Raw genomic sequence first — 21,668 nt, forward strand, 5'->3', positions numbered from 1 at the left:
GCAAGAGGCAACTGATCAATGTTTCTCTCTCATCAATGTTTCTAACTCTCCCTCTTTCTTCCTCTCTGTAAAAAAAATCAATCATATATATATATATATATATATATATATGTATATATATATAAAAGAATGTGGCTCCTAAAGTTGTTAAATATTCAAGGTGTAGCTTCCAGTTATTGGCAGAGTTGGAAGGAGACCAGATTTCCTGACTTTCAAGGAAGTGCTCTTTAAAGGAAATTGAACACAAAAAATTGATAGAGACAGTGTGGAGGGCAAAGAGACATTTGAATGATTACTTAAAAAATGTGTTAATGCATTAACGTATATGATTGTTTAAACACTACACTGTACACCTGTAACTAATACAAATTAATATAGAATGTAAATTATAATTGAAAAATAAGGTTTAAAAATATGAAAAAAAAATGTAGGCAGGTGGGGGAAAAAGATGTGTTAATGAAAACTGAATAATGGTGAGATAATGTAAAATATTCTATTCTTAGAACACCCATAGAGGAATTAAGTAAATAAAGGAGCACTATCTTGGCCTGGAATTACACCCGAGAATTTACCCGGAGGCAAGAGAGAGGGGGCGCCAGCTGTCCAGGAGAACTGGGGAACCGGCTTCGGAGACGGGCTCGGCCCCCTTTTTTACCCTCACACTCTAATTGGCTCATTCTCTTAGGCCCCGCCTCCTCGTCAGGGTGGACCATTAAACATAAGCCAAGCCAATCGGGTGCCGGGTCCACGAGTCCCTCCTAAAGGCCCCTGGACAAGGCGGCCAGCTCTACTCTCGCCTCTGATTGGCCAGGCGGCAGCATGGGTTCCGCCTCCTCCTCCTCCAGATTGGTCAGTGGTCCGTAATGTCCTGACCCTCCTCCCAGCGCCCCCGCCCGGACTTCCCGCAGGCGGCCGGGCCTCCCCGGGAGCGGGCCCCGCCCCCCTGTGACAGCCGGGAATTGGCGGCAGCGTGCAGCCATTTCCGGTTTCGGGGAGGTGGGTGGGGTGCGGAGCGGGACTCGGGGCTGCCGCCGCGTAGGCCACCGCCTACAGAGTCTGCCTTGCGCCTGGTGCTGCCTGGACCATGCGGCCGGAGCCAGGAGGCTGCTGCTGCCGCCGCCCGCTGCGGGCGAACGGCTGCGTGGCGAACGGGGAGGTGCGGAACGGGTACGTGAGGAGCAGCGCCGCTGCCGCCGCCGCCGCCACCGCAGCCAGCAAGGTACGGTGGGAGCGGGCGGCCGGGCCGGGGCCGGGGCTCCGGGACCCCACGAGCTGGCACCTGCACGGAACCGGCGGAGGAGGCGGCCGGACGGGGCGAGGTCGCGATGACCGTCCGCCGGGTGCGCGTCCGGCGGCGGCGGCTCAGGTGTGTGCTCCAGGCGGCTCCTGGCGCTAGCTAGCCGGGCCTGTCGCGAGCTGGAGCCTTCAAGGGCAGCACGGGGGCTCCCCGGTCTCTCCTTGTTTCGAGGTACTCCTCTCCAGTGCCTGGAGGTGTGGGGTGTGCTCCAAGTCCGGGTACTTTTCCTCTCTCCGATGGGGCCAGAAATGCGGAGGCAGGGTTGACTCCTCGGACCCTGGAGGAACCGCTTAGGGTGCTCTCGATTCTCCCCAGGCGCCTTCCTCACGCCCTCGTTGGTTGCTTCCTCTTGGAGCCCTGAAGCCCTCCTAGGAAAACCATCCTGGGCTTCTCGATGGGCTTCTCGGAAGGCAAAGAAAGTTAAGAGGTGGTACCAGGCGGAAACGAAATTAGTCACTTCCTACCACACACCCTACCCCTTCTGCAAGCGAGACATTGGACCAGCCGCCTGGAAGTAAACCAGGTCCTTCCAGGTCCGGTGCCTCGAGAGCGTTCAGCCCTTCGCCCGTGGTGAGACCTCATCCCAGGCTCCAGGTTGAGGGAGGTGGTCCCCTGGGCCCTTTGAACGGCAGTTCTGTCACCCAAAGGGGGGTTGTTTAAGCTGGCGGTGACTTGTGATGACTCTATTCTAATTACCCGAGGCTGAATCATCAAGCAAATCCAGGCAGTTCTGAAATATTTTGAAAAGTTCTCCATTCGAGACTATTTATTAACCTTTGAATTCCCAATTCTCTGGAGTGGTATAGTCTGCTGAAATGTGCTCTTAAAGACACACCGGTTAAAAGGATGTAAGATCAGTGTTGCTGGTTCAGAGTGCTGTGATATTTGCAATTGTCTTTCATACTTTTATAAATCTGTTCAGATATTCAAACTCCCTCTCCCCCCTCCCCCCAAAAAAGTAATCTGTTCCCTGTATTAGGCTTGTGACTGTGGTTTAATTTGGCTTTCACATAAATATCTGGCAGGCTCCTCCCCCTATCAGTAGATATTCTAGATAGGCCTGTTGCTGTTTGGTGTGAAACAAAATAAAACATTTCTCCAGGTCATGTTGAGAGAAGAAAACATATTACTAAGAGTTGAGGAGAGGAATATGTGTAAGAGATTCGACCTCCCCAGAATTTGTAAGGCGTAAGGCAGTATAATACTAAATTCAAAAGATTTGTTTTCATTCTTTAAATAAATAACTGTGTGAGAGAGGAAATGATAAGAATGGGCTCATTAGCCAAAACCGGTTTGGCTCAGTGGACAGAGCGTTGGCCTTCGGACTGAGGGGTACCAGGTTCAATTCCGGTCAAGGGCACGTGCCTTGGTTGCGGGCACAACCCCAGTGGGGGATGTGCAGGATGCTGCTGATCCATGTTTCTCTCTCATCCATGTTTCTAACTCTCTAATCCTCTCCCTTCCTCTCTGTAAAAAATCAATAAAATATATTTTTTGTTAAAAAAAAGGAATGTTAAAATAAGCACTGGGAGTAATTGTTTTCCTAGTCATGTCAGTGGCTAGTAAGACAAAATTGTGGTATAGAATGTAACAGGGAAACCTAACAGGAGGAGTCAGAAAATACATTGCAGGTGAATGAGTGAATTATTTATTTATTTATTTATTTATTTATTTATCAATTAGTTTGTTGTTCCATCTCTTTATGCATTCATTGGTTGGTTCTTGTATGTGCTCCTGGGGCTTGAACCTGCAACCTTGGTGTATCAGATCGATGCTCTAACAACTGAGCTACCCAGCCAGGGCCCAGTGGGTTATTTAAAAGGGAAAAGGAAATTGAGAGAAAGGTATTCACATTTTCCAGGTGTTTTGTGTTTAAGTGTTCTATTCATTTATCATAGGAGTTATGTTCTGATTTAGTAGTAAATTAAACTTCTCCCTCCCATAATTCCTAACAATTGAGCATTAGTAAGCATAATGTTTCTGCAGCATTGCCGACCAATATGATGAAGAAATATCAAGTTGTTAAAATGAAACTTAAAAATCTTCCTGACTTTCCTAATATATTTTAGGGGGAAATTCCTCTCAAAGCACTATGATGGTATTTGGGAGAATGCTCTAATGGAGTACCCTAAAGAATGTTTAGGGCTGCTTCTAGGAAGTCTTTTAGAAGTCTTTTTAAAACAAAGAATTTAAGTATATTGTATTGTGTGAGTTTTTTTCTTTCCTTTTATGCAAAAGAGATTTTTGGTAACTTCATGAGAACCAGAACATCTTAAAAATACATTTTAGTTTGGCCGGCATGGTCAGTGGTTGAGTGTCAACCTATGAACCAAGAGGTCACTGTTTGATTCCCTGTCGGGCACATGACCAGGTTGTGGGCTCAATCCCCAGTGGGAGACTTGCAGGAGGCAGCCGTTCAATGATTCTCTCTCATCATTCATGTTTCTATCTCTCTCTCCCTCTCCTTTCCTCTCTGAAATTATATATATATTAGTTAATCCTCACCTGAGGATATTTTTCCATTGATTTTTTTTTTTTTTTTTTTTTTTTTTTTTTTTTTTTTAAAGAGAGAGTGGAAGGGGCGGGGAGAGACAGAGAGAGAGAAAATCAATGTGAGACACATCAATTGGTTACCTCTCACAGATGCCCCAACCAGGGCTGGGGACTAAGCCTGCAATGGAAGCACATGCCCTTGACTGGAATCAGTACACAGGTTGACACTCTTGTCTACTGAGCTGAATCAGATGGGGCCTTTAAAATATTTTATTTTGTTTTATTTAAAGTGATATGCTACTGCTCTAACTACGATCTGCAGTTTCTATGGGATATGTGTGCCATAAAAATACACATAAGATGTTAAATACTGGGGACATCTGTAATGTTTTCAACAATGAAGATAAATTAAAAAAAAAAAAAAGATGTTAAATGCACAGGTGTGCATCATGCTCTTACTACAAATTTATAGTACAACATGTTTTTAAACCCAATATTTAAGTTCATTTCCTCACATATTCCTACATTTATCTTTTATGAACAGGAGAGAAGTTAGAAACTTTTAAAATCTCTTTACATTCTCCAGAGTCTATGTATTTGAAGGGATGAATGTGTAACAGGAACCCAAGGTGGGCTGCCTGCTGCCACAAAAACCAAACTCACTAGACAGATGCTGGTGAAAAAGAAAGGTTTTATTCAAGTGCCAGTCAGCTGAGGAGATAGGGAACTCTTGTCACAAAGCCCATCTCAACATCTCAGTGCAGGCAAAATTTTTATAAGGAGGGAGAGGCAAAGCAGAACAAAGAAGTCAAGGGAAGGGGGTTGAAAAATTCTCTATGTGCAGCCCCGCACAGTCCATTCTAGTAAGACCTTCAAAACTGCTCAAGTGATAATCTAGTGTGGGTCATCCTGGTTCTTCGTCATCCTGGTTCTGTGTTTGAAGGTCAGCAAATCTCCTGGGACTGGGATGACTGAAGGTCGGAGTTTGTAACTTCTGAAATTAGTTCCTAGGATTATTATACATATGTACTGTTTATTTACAAGCTACGTATTTGTCAGAATCAGCATTTACAGGAACAGTGTCAGAAAAATAGTGGGTGGGTTACAAATGTACAGATGCTCAACTTACAATGGGGTAACATTTTCTGTTGTTTTTTTTCCCTTGGTGATAGCTGAGAGATAATAGGAAATATAGGATGTGACAAAAATGTATACACATTTTGAATATAATTATAAAGGCACTGTTATTAAAATGCATTTCATTTAACAACTATTAGCTGTTAAAGTGTACAAACATTTCTTGGGACACCATATATATTCTGTATCATAAAAGCCCAGTGACCGAATGGTGGAATGACCAGAACAACTGATCTACCAGTTGCTGTCGCGCCCCTCTCCCCCCTGGTCAGTGCGCTACCACAGTGGGAGCACAGCTCCGCTGACCAGGACGAGTGGCTGCTCCCATTGTGAACCCTGGGCCAATGGGCAGGAAACCAGGCTGCAATTATCACTTCTTTGCCCCAAGCTCCTCATTGCTCCCTGCCACCTCCTGTGGATGCCCACAGGCCATGCAGCGCTGCTGCTGGGCTGGCAGAGCTGACCCTGGAGGCTGGGAGGCAGGTTCCTGGCCACTGTGGGACTGAGGCTTACTCTGCCATCTCTCAGTGCTATTGTTCCTGGGCCCGACCCCTGGAGAGGCGATTGCTCCTGCTCCATGGAAGATGCCGGACAAAGGAGCAGCCACTCAGAGGGCAGGTCCACGGGGGCTCTGCTGATGGGATGAGCGGCACTCCCACAGCGGGCCAGTCCCCGCAGGTCACGCTCCCCACCAGTGCACAAATCCTGTGCACCAGGCCTCTAGAGTGTGTGTGTGTGTGTGTATCTCCACTGTTTCTGGCACAGAACTCCCAAAACCTGTGTGATTTCCTAAGTGAGAAGTGTATTAAGAGCATGTTTTGTTCTAATATTTGATCTTTGACCCTGATTCCTAACCACAGAGTCCCTAAATCTCTTGGCGTGTTCTGGGTGACCATGGTATCTTTTGTTCTGATCATGATGTTCTTTGTTCTGACTCTGGGTGGGCTTCTGGATGGGGGCTGGTCACCAGAAGGACTAAGCCATGATTAGAAGCTTGGAATGCTCAGCCCTACCTTCTGTTTTCCAGAGAGGAAGGAGGGGCTGGACATGGAGTTAATGATTGATCATGCCTATATACTGAAGCCTCCTCCATAAAAATTCCCAGAAGTCCGGGTTCAGAGAGCTTCTGGGTTGCTGAACACATGGAGGTGCTGGGAGAGGAGCATACCCCTTTCCCACACACCTTCTCTTCAAACTAGATGCTCACCCATATCTTTTATATCTTTTTATAATAAACTAGTAAACAGTAAATAAACAATTTTCCTGAGTTCTGTGCACTGCTCTAGCAAATTAAACTGGAGGAGGGGGATGGTGGATACCTCCAATTTATAGTTGATCTTGAGAAGCACGGGTGACAATCTAGGATTGTCATTGGCATCTGAAGTTGGGGGATGGGAGATAGTTTTATGTGACTGAGCCCTTCACCAGTGGAATGTGATGATATCTCCAGGTGAATAGCATTAGAATTGAGTTAATTGTAAGACACTGAATTGTTGTCCAAGTGTTGCTTGCTGATGTGGAAACACATGCTTATTGCCCCCCATTCTGGTGTCAAAAGTGTTGTGAGTGTGGTAACACATTAGTGGGAATAAATGAGAAACATCACAGGAGTGCTGGTGTTAGTTTTTTTCTTTACATTAGTCATTCTCAGGGGGGTAGACATTACTGTTTTGTTTTTTAAATGTTTTTATTCTTAGAGGAAGAGAGAGGGACAGAAGAAGAAACATCCATGTAAGAGAGAAACATTGACCTGCTGCCTCCTGCATGCCCCCCACCAGGGACTGAGCCCCAAACTGGTGACCTTTTGGTGCACAGGATGGCACTCAGCTAACTGAGCCACACGGTCCAGGACGATATTACTGTTATCACTGTTTTTTAATGATGACAATAGACAGGATTCACAAGGAAGCATAGCAATAAAGCAGTAATTTTTTCTCCCTACCATTCAGAGGAATGAGAAAAGGGTCATTAGCCTTTATTGGAGGTAAAGAGTTCTATTAGCATTAGGGAAACTTTGAAAGAGAATTGGAAGCTCTGGCAGAATTAGAACTGGAAGGAACCTTTAGGGGGTTATGTAGTTCAGTCTCTTTATCTCTTTGTAGGACTTTATTAAAATTAATCTTAATAGATGATTCCATCCTATTTTTAAAGACCTCTGGAGGATTTGCAGGAAATTTTCTCATTAGTATGTTACAGTATTCAGTGATCTTAATTTCTAAGAGTTGGGATGTTTTTTTTTAAAGCTCCTTGTTAATGGCACTTTTTTTTTTTTAAAGATCTTTAATTTCTTTATAGAACCTTGTGAGATGTACCTTAATTAATTAATAAGTATAGAAGGGAAAAAATTATCTGCTTTTGAGTAAGTTTTGAACCTAACTTTCTTTTCTTTAGTACTAATTTTAATGAGATATTAGGAGGATGATAGCCTTTTAGCTACCAAAATAAGTAAGATTCTAAAAGAGGAATTAAGGTACAAGTTATGTTCTTATTTAAGTAATAAGCCAGGAGAAATAGGAAGAACAAAGTGCTGGTCCTGCTTCTTATAAGGTTCTTAGAAGGCTGCAAATGAATAACTAATGAAGGGTGGTTTACTAAATAGTTACTAGCTTTTGTTTCCACTTAATAGAAACTGTAACTCTGAAAATAAGTTATGAGACAAGAATAGGAGGAGCTAGAATGTCCAGTATACCTGTTCAGGTTTCCCAGGGCCTGATGAGACACTGGAAGACCCCAAGGCTTTGCAAAAATGTTGTAACTGTTTACAACTTCTGGGACTGAGTTATTGTTTCAAATGTTTTTGTTCCAACAGGAAGAGCATTTCTATCTGGAGCTGAAAGATTCCAGAGTCATTTGATGAACTCAGGAATTATCTAATAAAAATTCTTGAGAAATGAGACCAGTAGTGCTTTAGAACTTGGATATTCAGGGAAGGCACACTTGCCTGCTTTTTAAAGTTGGCCTAGGTGCCCTAGGAACTTCCTAGTGCTCAGAGCAAGATAGTTAATTGGTTGAGATTCAATTTTTGAAAGAAAGAAGCAGTGTTTATTGGCAGAATAGGCAATTGAGAGGAATGGGTAGAGGCTGTGTTTGCATTCTGAGTGGGTGTGCCTTCTTTGACTAAATACATGGTTTGTGGCATCAAAAGTCAGTTGGCTTCTGAATAGCTTCTAAGAAGCCTTCAATAATGTAGTTTGTGTTTTGTGACTGATTAAGCAAATACGCCTTTTGCTCTTGACCCATTTAATTTCAGAAAATTTAGCTTATTTTTATTGTGTTTAAGATTACCTTCAAGACCCATTATGAATGTTAAAGTGGGTATTTTTTCCTTATATTTTAAAATAACTTTTGCTTCTGATTAGAAATAATGCACGTGTATCATAAGGCCCTAAATATTGGGATGCCCCTGTGTTGGGGGTTCATTTTTAAATATTGTTAGTTGTAAATCAGTCTGCTTTCTGAAATAAGCATACAATTCAGTAAAAATGGGCAAAAGATAGGAATTGGCAATTTGTAGGGAAAAAACTTGATTGAAAAATAAATATATGAATATGTTAATTCTCACTAGTTCTTGAGTTACTGTAAGTTAAAACAGTGAGATAATGTTTTCATCTTTTCCAATTTGAAAACTTAAAATGTGACAGTATTAAATGTTGACAAAATTTTAGCAATGGAAATGTGTATGTGGGTGCTCTTACTATAAAATGGTACAGTTGCTTTGGAGAACAGTTTCTAGAAGAGTTGAGATATGCATATTTATAATGATTGTTCTACTAAGTCTCTATTAGATATATATGATAGCAGAGGTTTCCAAATCTTTTTATTTCAACCCACACCAAGAAGTAACATTTTTATATCACAACCCAGTGCACTCATAATGTATGTATATTTTATGCACTTTACAAATTTTTTTAAATATATATTTTATTGATTTTTTTTTTACAGAGAGGAAGGGAAAGATAGAGAGTTAGAAACATCAATGAGAGAGACACATCGATTAGCTGTCTTCTGCACACCTTCTGCTGGGGATGTGCCCACAACCAAGGTACATGCCCTTAACCGGAATCGAACCTGGGACCCTTCAGTCCACAGGCCAACGCTCTATCCACTGAGTCAAACTAGTTTCAGCTGCTTTAAATGTTTTATGTCTACATATATATAACTGAAACAAGGTTTCACAAATTAGTGTTTATCCATGCAACACTGATCATCTGATTGTCTTTTATTTTGTACTACTCAATGAGAGTTTTAAACTGCAAGTTTAAAATATGCTGATCACAAATCAGTGAATTGACTTCATGAATCACTGATTGGCTGTAACCCACAGTTTGAACATTACTAGGGCTGTTATAACAAAGTACCACAGAATAGGTGGCTTAAACAACAAAAATGTGTTTTCTCATAGTTGTGGAGACTAAAAGGTTTGGGCAAGGTTGGTTTCTTCTAATGCCTCTCTCCTTGCCTTGTAGATGAGCCTCTTCTCCCTGTATCCTTACCTGGTCTTCCCTCTGTGTCCAAATTTCTTCTTATAAGGACACTAGTCATTGGATTAGGACCTACCCTAATGACCTCATTTTAATCTAATTATCTCTTTAAAAACCTTATCTCCAAATATAGTCACATTTGATGTATTGGGGTTAGAACTTTAACGTATCAACTTTGGGGGGGTTAGTTCAGCCCATAAGACAATGTTTTGCCAACAGATTCTGCTCACTGTCACAGGAGACATATTTAAGAATGTTTACTGTAAAAATCAACAAGCCCAACAAACTGGTGTGGCTCAGTGATAAAGCATTGACCTATGAACCACGAGGTCAGGGCACATGCCAGGTTGCGGGCTTGATCTCCAGTGTGGAGCATGCAGGAGGCAGCCCATCAATGATTCTTATCATTGATGTTTCTCTCCCTCTCCTTTCCTCTCTGAAATCAATAAAAAATATTTTTAAATACATTTTTTAATTGATTTCAGAGGAGAAGGAAGAGGGAGATAGAAACATCCATGATGAGAAAGAATCATCGTTCTACCTTGGAGATCAAGCCCGAAACCCAAACATGTGCCCTTGACCAGAATTGAATCTTGGATCCTTCATTTCCTCAGGCCAACACTCTATCCACTGAGCCAAACCAGCTAGGGCAATAAAAATATATTTTTTTAAATCAACAAAGACAGTCATACAGTGCAATACCAGATAGTAGTGAAAAGGTGAATTGCTCTCTACATTATGAACTTGGGTAAATCTCAGGTACATACTATAAAAAGTTGCAGATAAATACATACAGAATAATGTGATTTTTAAGGACTAAAAACATGCAGGACTATATGGCTATGTATTTTTATAGTAAAGGTATTTTTAAATTAATGGGAATGATAAACACCAAATTAAGAGTAACTTCTAGCCAAAACCGGTTTGGCTCGGTGGATAGAGCATCAGCCTCTGGACTGAAAGGTCCCAGGTTTGATTCCTGTCAAGGGCATGTTGCAGGCACATTCCCAGTGGGGGGTGTGCAGGGAGCAGCTGATTGATGATTCTCTTTCATCGATGTTTCTAACTCTCTGTCCCTATCTCTTCCTCTCTGTAAAAAAATCAATAAAATATATTTAAAAGAAAAGAATAACTTCTATACTTATAGCGAAGAAGTGAAATAACACTTCCCCAGGGCAAATTTCTTAAAAGGACAAATTTCATGTGGCTCTCCCATACCTCCCTGACTTCACATCCTGCCAGGTCACTCCAGCCAAGCTGGCCTTTCTGCTTTTTCCTGAACACATCAAGCATGCTTGCCTCAAGGCTTTTGCCCTTTTTACCTTGGCCTGAAAAATATTTTTTCCTTAGTTCATTTCTGCAATCCATGTAGGTTTCTGCTTACCCCTTACATCCTTCAGACAACGTGTCCCTGTCTAAAATGTTTTCCACTTATTACTATATTTTTCTAGTTATAGCATTTATAATTGCCTGATATTAAATTATGTATCTTTTTGCTTATTTATTGTCTGCCTCTCTCACCAGAATATATGCATTTTAGTGCTCAGATAATGCCTACTTTATAATAGGGACTCAATGAGTATTAATGGAGTAAATGAATGAGGGAAAGAATGGTAACTTCGGTGTTTTATTTAAAGGAAAAATAAGATCTAAATCATATAAGCTAGTTGTTAAATTTTGATAATTGTAAGTGTTGATTATATTTTTATCTCTATTTTTAAAAATTAATTATAGTATGGTATTTTATATGTGCTTGCTTGTTGATGAAAACCAGTTTCCCAAAATAATATAAACATGCTAGAGGCCCAATGCACGAAATTTGTGCAAAGGGCTCAGCCCTTGCAGCCCTGGCTCCATCCAGCAGGTCATTTGGCTGTCCGGTTTAAATAGCATATTACACTTTTATTATTATACTAGTAGATAAGAGAAATAGGTTGTGCCAGTAAAGAAACTCATAGCATAATTTTTAGTGTTCCAGGTTTCCAGGTGGTTAAAATAATAGGGGCTTACTGAAGGTTCTTACTAGGAAGGGTGACTGCTCATGAGGAAGAGTGGGAAGTGGTCAGTGACATTCCTAATAGTCAGGAAATGGCACGGACACACTTCAGTATATTTAATCACCTTTCTGTTAGCTCTGCTAAGAACCAGCATGGCCAGTAATCACTTCTGCAGCACCCCTTCCAATAGTCTTACAAGGAGTGTAAGCTGTGAGATGCTGATTGGTGCTTCCAAGGAAAGGAAACCTATCAGCTTTGACTTTCTTTCTGCCTTGCCACCCTCTCTCACCTTGACTTGGAATGCCAAGAAGCTGGGCTGAGAAACCTGGCCTGTGATCACTGATTAGACTGTAACAGAACTACCTGTGGAGACTCCAGCTGTATGTGCTAAAGGTAATTGATATCTTTATCACCTCCTACATAAGCATGGCTTGTGTAGAGGCAAAAGAAGCAGGTTATTTCCAGTACATCTAAATTACTTCTGGTTTCCTAAAAAGACATCTTTTTTTTTAACAGAGAAAATTCATATAACATCATTTACCTCCATTCTAGGATAGCTAGTAATACAAATAGCAAAAACTGCTAATTATATGAATAGAAAATAAGCATGAAGGGTGAGTTTGAAGTGAAATTCTAATATTAAGCCACTTGATGATTTTAAAACAATCAGATTAAGTTGTAATATCTCTGATATAATCCAGAGAAAATTTGATTCATAGAAAATCTCAGGAATATGGTTAAGAAATGCCAATAAGTGGGAAAGGTAAAGACTTGGATTCTAGTCCCAACTTTGAATTTAACTTTTTTGTGCCTAGACAAATTGCTTAATCTCCTTTCCTTGATTTTGCCATTTCATCCTATATAATAAAGAGGCAATATGCAAATTGGCCATCACTCCAACACACAAGATGGCAACCCCCAAGTGGACACAAGATGGCTGCCACAAGATGGCCAGCAGGGGAGGGCAGTTGTGGGTGATCAGGCCAGCAGGGGAGGGCAGTTGGGAGGGACCAGGCCTGCAAGGGAGGGCATTTGGGGGCGACCAGGCTGGCAAGGGAAGGCAGTTAGGGGTTACTGGGCCATCAGGGGAGGAGGGCATTCAGGGGTGACCAGGCCATCAGGGGAGGCAGTTAGGGGCAATTGGGCCGGCAGGGAAGCAGTTAGGTATCAATCAGGCTGGCAGGAGAGAGGTTACGGGGTAATCAGGCTGGCAAGCAAAGAGGTTAGGGGCAATCAGGCAGGCAAGCAGGTAAGCAGTTGGGAGCCAGCAGTCCTGGATTGTGAGAGGAATCCCAGATTGGAGAGGGTGCAGCCTGGGCTGAGGGACAGGCCCCCCCTCCCCCCCACTAATTGCATGCACTAATTTCGTTTAGTTTAAATATAAATCCCTTCAATCAGTATTCTTTAAAATAGTTTTTGTTATTCTCTTATCTTAAAAACCATGTATGCATATTTGAAAGTAGTTAGAAAAATGGATCTTGAAAGTTCTCAGCATAAAAAAATATGTAATTATGTATGTATGATGTTATCTGGACTTTTGTGGTAATCATTTTACAGTATAGTATGCAAATATATCAAATTATGTGTTATACACCTGAAAGTCATGTGTTGTTACATGTCAATTATACCTCAATAAAAAATACCTCACAAAAATGTTGATCTTTGCATTGTTTTGCCCTCTTAAAAAAATCTGCAGACTTCTTGAAGACAGGAATTTAAAAAAATATATATTTTATTGATTTTTTTACAGAGAGGAAGAGAGGGATAGAGAGTTAGAAACATCGATGAGAGAGAAACATCGATCAGCTGCCTCCTACACACCCCCTACTGGGGATGTGCCTGCAACCAAGGTACATGCCCTTGACCGGAATCAAACCCGGGACCTTTCAGTTCGCAGGCCAATGCTCTATCCACTGAGCCAAACCTGTTTCAGCTTGAAGACAAGAATTATCTTTTACTCATATCAACTACACTTGACATATATAGAGAAATGAAATATTTTTTGAATGAGTGAAAAAGAAAGATAATTACGATGATTTTGAGCACCTTGGTAGAATGGGACTCTGGGTTCTTAGGAGAGACTTTGATGTATGAAAATTATTTTTGCAGTTTTGGAAATGTCAAAAAATTAAATGGGAGGAATCTCCACTTCTCAGCAGGTGAAATTAAAGGGAGGAAGGGAAGATCAGGTTGAGAGAGATTTCCCAAGGCTAGCAGTGCTGAAATAATGAGAGGTGAATGTGTAGACTACTGTACACTGTGCCTTCTCTCTTTTTCAATCATATTCATATTCCCTCCCTGCCTACTAGGAAAGCAGAAGCTTTTGATTGCTGGACAGTATGAATAAAAGACCTGCAGAGACTAAAGTCGGTGTTTTCCCCCCCAGCTTTTGCCCTCTGAGGTAGATACAGTAAGGGGCTAAGCACTGTCATCTAACCAGAGATTGAATAGAGTAGGGCTGGGCTGAATTTTTGGGTAGATTCATCCACTCTAGTGAGCACAGTGCCTCAAGGGTGGGATCCATTGTGTGTTTGTTGGGAGCCCTCCCTGTAGTATGTATGACTTTATCTCCTGAGATTGTGGTTAGTTTCAAGTCACCTTTCTAGTGCAGCCCTCTAGCTTTTCTAGAACTTGGTAGATGCTCTATGCAGAAAATTGGCCATGTGTTTGGTGTTCATCTGGAATTCAGTCATACCAGCCTGTGCAGCTATCATATGCTCCGCTGGTTTTTATTCCTGTTGGTAGAATGCTTCTGCCTATGGCAAGCCCAATTATGATCAGTTCATGCTCAAACCCTGCAGATACCAATAAGAAAGAAAATGGCTAGCAATTTCAACTTACCAAGGGCTCTTCCATCTCTGGAATTTTAGTTCATCATGTGCTCTTTGCTTTGCATTGAAGACAACTCTACAGTGTCATTAAAATTGTTTCTTTTGCTGAAACCGCTTTGGCTCAGTGGTAGAGCGTCAGACTGAAAGGTCCTGGGTTCGATTCTGGTCAAGGGCATGTACCTTGGTTGCGAGTACATCCCTGGTAGGGGGTGTGCAAGAGGCAACTGGTCGATGTTTCTCTCTCATAGATGTTTCTAGCTCTCTATCTCTCTCCCTTCCTCTCTGTAAAAAATCAATAAAATATATATTTTTTTAAAAATTGTTTCTTTTTCTGCCCTGCTGGTATTGCTCAGTGGTTGACTGGCAATCCATGAATTAAGAGATCACCAGTTTGATTCCCAGTCAGGGCATAGGCCCTGATTCTGGCTCCATCCCCAGTAGGGAGAGTGTAGGAGGCAGCTGATCATCGATGTTTCTCTCCCATCGATGTTTCCATCTCTCTATCCCTTTCCCTTCCTCTCTCTAAAATCAATAACCGATTTTAAAAAAAATGTTTCTTGTTTTGAATAATCTGTAGTTTTATCTAAGTTCTATGTAAGTGATGGCTTGCCTCTAACTTTTAACTCCAACCTGGAAGTGGATGTCTCAATATTGGTTTTTTATTTTTTTGGTTTTGTTTATATAAGAGGTATAAAAATAAAGTTGCCAAAACACACTAATATTTATTTACAGAGAACAAACTGATGGTTGCCAGATGGAAGGGGTATTAGGATGAGCGAAAAAGGTGAAAGGGATTAAGTATAAATTGCCAGTTGTAAAGAAAAGTACAGGATAGGCCCTATCCGATAGGGAATATAGTTAATAATATTGTGATATATATATATATATATATATATATATATATATATATATATATGATTTCAGAAGGTTACTAGATTTATCAGGTGATCATTTCATAAGGTATATAAATATCTAATTGTAATATTATGTACCTGAACCTAATATATTATATATCCATTGTAATTGAAAAATAAATTTTTAAAGAAAATAAAAACATCTTCCTTTTGGAAGAAAATTAAGTTGTTCATTAATATATAAATTATTATAATTTTTGTAGAGTCTGGAGGTAGATAAGTAGTCCTAGGTAGGTAGGTTGTGAGGTATGTTCTGTTATTCTGCATTATTTTAGCATTTTGTCTTCATTGACATCTGATTCTTCAGCCACATCTATATTGCAGGCCATAGGCAGAGGGAAGGAAAGTGGAGGGAAAGCAATTTCTTTCTTAAAGGATGTAATCCAGCTCTGGTATCCATCACCATGTTCACTTCCTGTTGGCCAGAATTTCATACCATGGCTACTTCTAGCTGCAAGAGAGACGGGGAATTAAGCTTGTAGCTGGGAGACCAGGTACTCAGCGAAAACAGATTCCATTACTAAAGGGGAGATAGAGAGAATCTATACGGGAGCAGTTAATGGTCTCTGCCACAATATGGCATGAGAAGTTCTAACTGGAGTTATTTTTTTCAAATAGTCAGTTTTCCTCAGGTCTTGTATTAAGTAATCAAATACTTCCCTTTTTGTTTGTGATTGTTCTTGCCACGAAAGAGTTCATCTTGTTTAATGGTTATGAACATGTTCTCTGTAGTTGGACACTGTCTAAAATAATGTTATGAGCATGTTCTATGTAGTTAGACACTTTAAATTTTGATTTGTGGTCTTCTGTTGCCCTTTTTAAATACTAGCTCTGAATTTATTTTTTTGGTTTGTCTTCATGTGTATGAATGATAATCTGAGAAGTAATTGGTTATAGCAGGCAGTTAGATTCTGATGTCCATCTATGTATATCCCAATGAGAGGGTGTGCTGGGTTTATTTTGGCTTACCCTTTGTCAGTCAGTTATGACTCAGGAAATACAGTCAATTTGCACGGATGTGACCACCAGGGGACCATCCCTGTGTATCAGGGCATTTTTCCAGAGAGGGAAAATTGATGTTACCCGGTTTGTCTCTCCAACTGGAGTTCTTTACAAAACCTCTGTGGAGTGTGTGGAGGGCATGGTGCTATAGGCCCAGAACGTATTAGAGGCGGAAGAGAGTGCCGAGAACAGAGGAATGCCAGAACAACTGACCACCAGGGGCAGATGCTCCATACAGTCGCTATGAGGTACATTGACCACCTCTCGGTCCCTCCCTCCAGCCTGCATGCTCCCATAGCTAGATGGCCAACCGGGAACCACGGAACCGGGCTGGGTAGCAGTGGAGTGGGACTGGGGACTGGACTCCGGCGGCAGTGGCAAGCAGCTTCATGGGGTGGTGGCAGGGTGTTGCAGAGCATTCCAGGGCGATGGAGAGCAGATTCATGGGGTGTCACAGGACAGCGTACATGGCCTAGGGACCCTACATGCGCATGATTTCATGTGCTGGGCCTCTAATTATGTATAATGAAGTGCCTACTAATAATTTTGAACCAGCCATCCCTTATCCTAGAGAAGATAGTAAACAGTGTCCAAATATACAACATTGACTAGGTTGGGAACCATTTAAAAAAAAATGAAGACCTAAAAGTTTCAGGCAATCTTAACACATAAATACATAGTATCATAGCTAGTTTGGCTCAGTGGATAGAGCATTGGCCTGCAGACCAAAGGGTCCCGGGTTCGATTCTGGCCAAGAGCACATACCTTGTTAGGCTCCTTCCTGGCCCTGGGCCCTGGTCAGAGCTCATACAGGGGACAACCAATTGATGTGTTTCTCTCAATTTTTATTTTTCTCTGTCTTTCCCTCTTTCCCACTCTATAAAAATCAATAGAAAAATACCCACAGGTGAGGATTAAAAAACAACAGTAAAAGTAGAAAAGAAGTTCTAAGAGATTTTAATGTAGAGTCTGTATCAGATTTCTGTCAGTTTTGATAATAGCAGAAACTGACTCTAGCTAAACAAAAAGGGGATTTATTTTGAGGATGATAGATATGCAAAAAATCAAACAAACCAAAAAACAGGATGGGGAGGAATTGATGAACAGCTAAGTCTCAGAAAGTCAGAAGTGCAAGAAATGGCACAGCGATTGGGACCTTAGTGGCAGGAGCTTATGGACTCTTTCCTCCAGGATGTTGGTACAATGCCTTCAGACTCTTTCCCCATTGAAATTTCCAATCCCAATGAGAGGGTGTGCTGGGTTTATTTTGGCTTACCCTTTGTCAGTCAGTTATGACCGAGGAAATACAGTCATATTGCACAGATGTGACCACCAGGGGACCACCCTTGTGTCTCAGGGCATATTTCCAGAGAGGGAAAATTGATGTCAACCCGTTTGTCTCTCCAACTGGAGTTCTTTACAAAACCTCTGTGGAGTGTGTAGAGGGCATGGAGTTATAGGCTCAGAACATATTAGAGGCAGAAGAGAGCGCCGATGATGCAGAATCCGCAGCAGAGCTGCACTGGTACTCATTTCCTAACTATCACATTGTTTGTTATTCCATGATGCTTATCTAGGGGTAGGAAAGTGCTACAGAGGAGATGTGGGTGGCAAGTGAAAGTGGTCACACCCATGCACAGTACACAGGATGCCAATGAACTGCAGTGTCCAGTTCACATGTACTTTGAGGCCTCCATTTTTGGGTCTTTAATAGGAAAATAGTCAAAATATGAATTTGTTTACAGATAGCTTTGAAAGAACTTTTTCTTTTTTAATATTTTTATTGATTTCAGAGAAGCATGGAGGCTGAGAGAGATAGATACATCAGCGATGAGAGAGAATCACTGATCGGCTGCCTCCTACACACCCCCTATTGAGGATTGAGCCTTCAACCTTGGCATGTGCCCTCACCAGGAATTGAACCATGACCTCCTGGTTCATAGGTTGACGCTCAACCACCGAGCACATGAGCTGGGCAATTTTGGAAGCACTTTTCAGTGCATTCTATATGAGATACTTAGTGACAAAATTAGGGAACTTATCCAGTTTGCAAGAAAAAAAAATGTGTGCTCCCTACTTTTCAAAATATGCCTGCTCAAAAAAAAAAAAAAAAAAAGACTTTGAAACTCTTCGTGCAAGAGTAGGCCTTCCTTCCCCTGGCGGCCGGCACCGGGTTCCCTCGCAGCCCCTGCTTCGTCCTGAACGTCTGGTCTAATTAGCATATTATGCTTTTATTATTATAAATTATTATAGATATGTTCGGAACATGGAATAGCTTGTGTGACAAGCTCAAAGCTCTAAACTATTTTCGCTAGTATGTATAGTATGCAGTAAGGAGAGACCAAAACACTGCAGTAAAATTCCAAGAAAAGGCCATTTAAGCAAAACTTCTAAGGAATAGCAGGCTATACCACTGGAAATGAATAGGGCTTATTTACTGGAAAATGCATAGTAACATCCCTTTGATTGTTGAAGAATAATGGGTATTTCATATTGGACATTTGACTTTTTTTAATATAATGTTCGAAATTGTACATCAGGTGGGCAGTGTCTGGTGATGGGGCAGGTTCACTCATCCTACTGCCACATTCAGTAGGAATGTTTATTTGCTTTAAACAAAGATACTCATGTGGTTTTTGTATTCTTATCAGAAATTTACACTGTTTCCCAATAATTACTTCCTCATTGTTGTATAATTACATACTCTGTTCCTTTCATGGGATTCTTTTTTTATTTTTATTTTCACTGATTTCAGAGAGGAAGGGAGAAGGTGAGAGAGATAGAAACATCAGTGATGAGAGAGAATCATTGATCAGCTGCCTCTTGCACGCAGCCCTCTCACCCCCCCACTGGTGATTGAGCCCGCACCTCAGTCATGTGCTCCTGACCAGAATCAAACCCAGGACCCTTCATTCCTCAGGCCAATGCTCCATCCACTGAGCCAAACCAACTAGTGCAGTGGTTGGCAAACTCATTAGTCAACAGAACCAAATATCAACACAATGATCGAAATTTCTTTTGAGAGCCAAATTTTTAAATTTAAACTATAGAGGTAGGTACATTGTTAATTAGGGTACTCCTAAGCTGGCCTTTGCTAAAAACTCAAGGGGCCAAAGAGCCGCATGTGGCTCGCGAACCACAGTTTGTTGACCACTGAGCTAAGGCCTTTCATGGGATTCTTGAAACCTCTGCTCAAAATCATTCAGTTCAAGTCAAAATATTTTCTTTTCTGAAACTAAAGAGACAGAATGCAACACATGATCTAGGACTTTCTTTTTTTCTATTAGCTTTTTATTTTAAAATTTTTATTTATTGATTTTTGAGAGGGAGGGAGGGAAGGAGAGAGGGAGGGAGGGAGGGAGGGAGGGAGGGAGGGAGAGAGAGAGAGAGAGAGAGAGAGAGAGAGAGAGAGAGAGAGAGAGAGAGAAAGAGAGAATGACTAAGATTTGTTCCACCCATCCATACATTCACTTGTTGACTTTTGTATGTGCCCTGACCCGGTGTATGGGAATGACACTCCAACCAATTGAGCTACCTAGCCAGGGTGATCCAGGACTTTCTTTTGTTGTAAAGGACATCATTAGGACAATTAAGAATGTGGACTAGTTATTAGTATTCTATCAATTTTCTGATTTTGGTAATTGTTCTGTAGTTATGTAAGAGAATGTCTGTTTTGAAGTCATACTGAAGTATTAAAAGGTACTGATTCCATTTACACAAAGGAATACTGTGTGGCTGTAAAAAATAAGGATCTCTTACTCTTTGAGACAGCATGGAGGGATCTGGAGAGTATTATGCTACGTGAAATAAGTCTGTCAGAGAAAGACAAGTATCACATAATCTCACTTAGGTGTGGAATTTAATGAACAAAATAAACTGATAAACAAAATAGGTCCAGAGACATTGAAGCAGCAATAGACTGACATATTTCAGAGGGGGTGGGTGGAAAGAGTTTAACTAAAGAACTTATATGCATATATATATAACCTATAGAGACAGACAATAATATTGTGAATGCCTGGTGGTGGGATGGGAGTGGGATGGAGGAGGTCAATGGGGGGGGAGGGGGGGAGGAAGTACATTTATAATACTTTAAATTAGGGGTGTCGAACTCAATCAGAGAAGGGGCCAAAATCTAAAATCCAGCCTAAATCGCGGGCCGAATGGTTTACTGAACAGTCATAAACTGACAATGTCATAAACTGACAGCGGAGTGCAGTGATGACAGCGCGGTGCGGGCCACATTGCAAGGCCTGGCGGGCTGGATTTGGCCCGCGGGCCTTGTGTTTGACACATGTGCTTTAAATAATAAAGATAAATTTAAAATAAATAAGCCATTGCTAATGTGGTTCTGTGGTTAGAGTGTTGGCCTGCACCCCAGAAGGTCTTGGGTTCAATTCCCTAGAGGGCAGCCAATCAAAGTGTCTCTTTCGTCAATGTTTCCCTGTTTATCTCTCTCTCCCTCCCTCCCTTCCTTCTGTCGATGAAAAAAACAAACAAAAAAACCCACAAAAAACAATGCAAAAGATATCCTCAGGTGAGGATTAACCAAAAATAAAAACAAAATAAAATAAATGGTAAAGATACATACCCTGGCTGGTGTGGTTCAATGGTTAGAATGTCCACCTGCTCAATGGAGGGTCTTGGGTTCGATTCCCTGTCAAGGGCATCTACCTGGGTTGCAGGTTTGATCCTCCCTCTGTTGGGCTGTGTGGGAAGCAATCAGTATGCCTCTTCCACACTGATGTTTCTCTCTTCTCTCTCCCCGCCCCCCACACTTCTATTCTCTTTCAAAAAATAAATGGAAAAAATATCCTCACTCCATGGGTGAGAATTAAAACTAATAATAATAAAAGGTAAAGGTACATTGTAAATGCAACTGATTCACAAATGGTCCATGAAGAAAATTCTCTATCATTCTCTTTACACATGTGCTCATGCACAAACATGATTATTTTATCCTAAACCAATTGAGAGTGCGTTGTATGCATTATGTCTGTTTCTTCAGGCTGCCAGAACAAAATACCTAAGACTGGCTGGCTTAAACAACAGACATTTATTTCTTCTGGTTCTGAAGGCCAGGAAGACTTGATTCTTGGTGAGGGTCCTCTTCTTGGCTTGTAGAGGTCCTCTCATAGCGTGCTCACATGGAATTTCCTCAGTGGAGATCTTTGCTTATTCTTCTTAAAGGGCCTTAATCATATCATGACATAATTTGTACCTAATCTGAACCTAATTATCTCCCAAGGGCTCAGGAATAATCCTTTTAGGTTCAGTGTTCAGTGCTTTGCCCTCTGGACCTTTTGAAGTATGGAGGTCATGTGTTTTTCCAGCCTTCTCAATTCCCCATGCTCCAGGCTGTCATTCTGAGTCTCTGAACTGTTGAATCTGAGGTGAATTCCCCCTAGAACTCAATGATCTCTGAATCAACTTTATAGCCATTTTTGTTGTTATTGTTAATTTTTACCCAAGGATATTTTTACCATTGACTTTTTTTAGAGAGTGGTAGGGTGGGA

At 41.3% G+C, this 21,668-nt stretch overlaps 1 protein-coding gene across 1 annotated transcript in view; it reads left to right on the forward strand.

Moving 5' to 3' along the window:
• The first annotated feature begins 792 nt into the window (after positions 1-792).
• SPTLC2 (serine palmitoyltransferase long chain base subunit 2) overlaps positions 793-21,668 on the forward strand; it is a 95,880-nt gene continuing 75,004 nt past the window's right edge. The window contains exon 1 of the mRNA XM_084891604.1: positions 793-1,219. Coding sequence (XP_084747730.1) covers positions 1,085-1,219 — 135 coding nt within the window. The 5' untranslated portion in view covers positions 793-1,084. The remainder of the gene's footprint in view (positions 1,220-21,668) is intronic.

The sequence above is a fragment of the Pipistrellus hanaki genome (genome assembly GCF_964339955.1).
Source record: "Pipistrellus hanaki genome assembly, chromosome: 1".
NCBI lineage: Eukaryota > Metazoa > Chordata > Mammalia > Chiroptera > Vespertilionidae > Pipistrellus > Pipistrellus hanaki.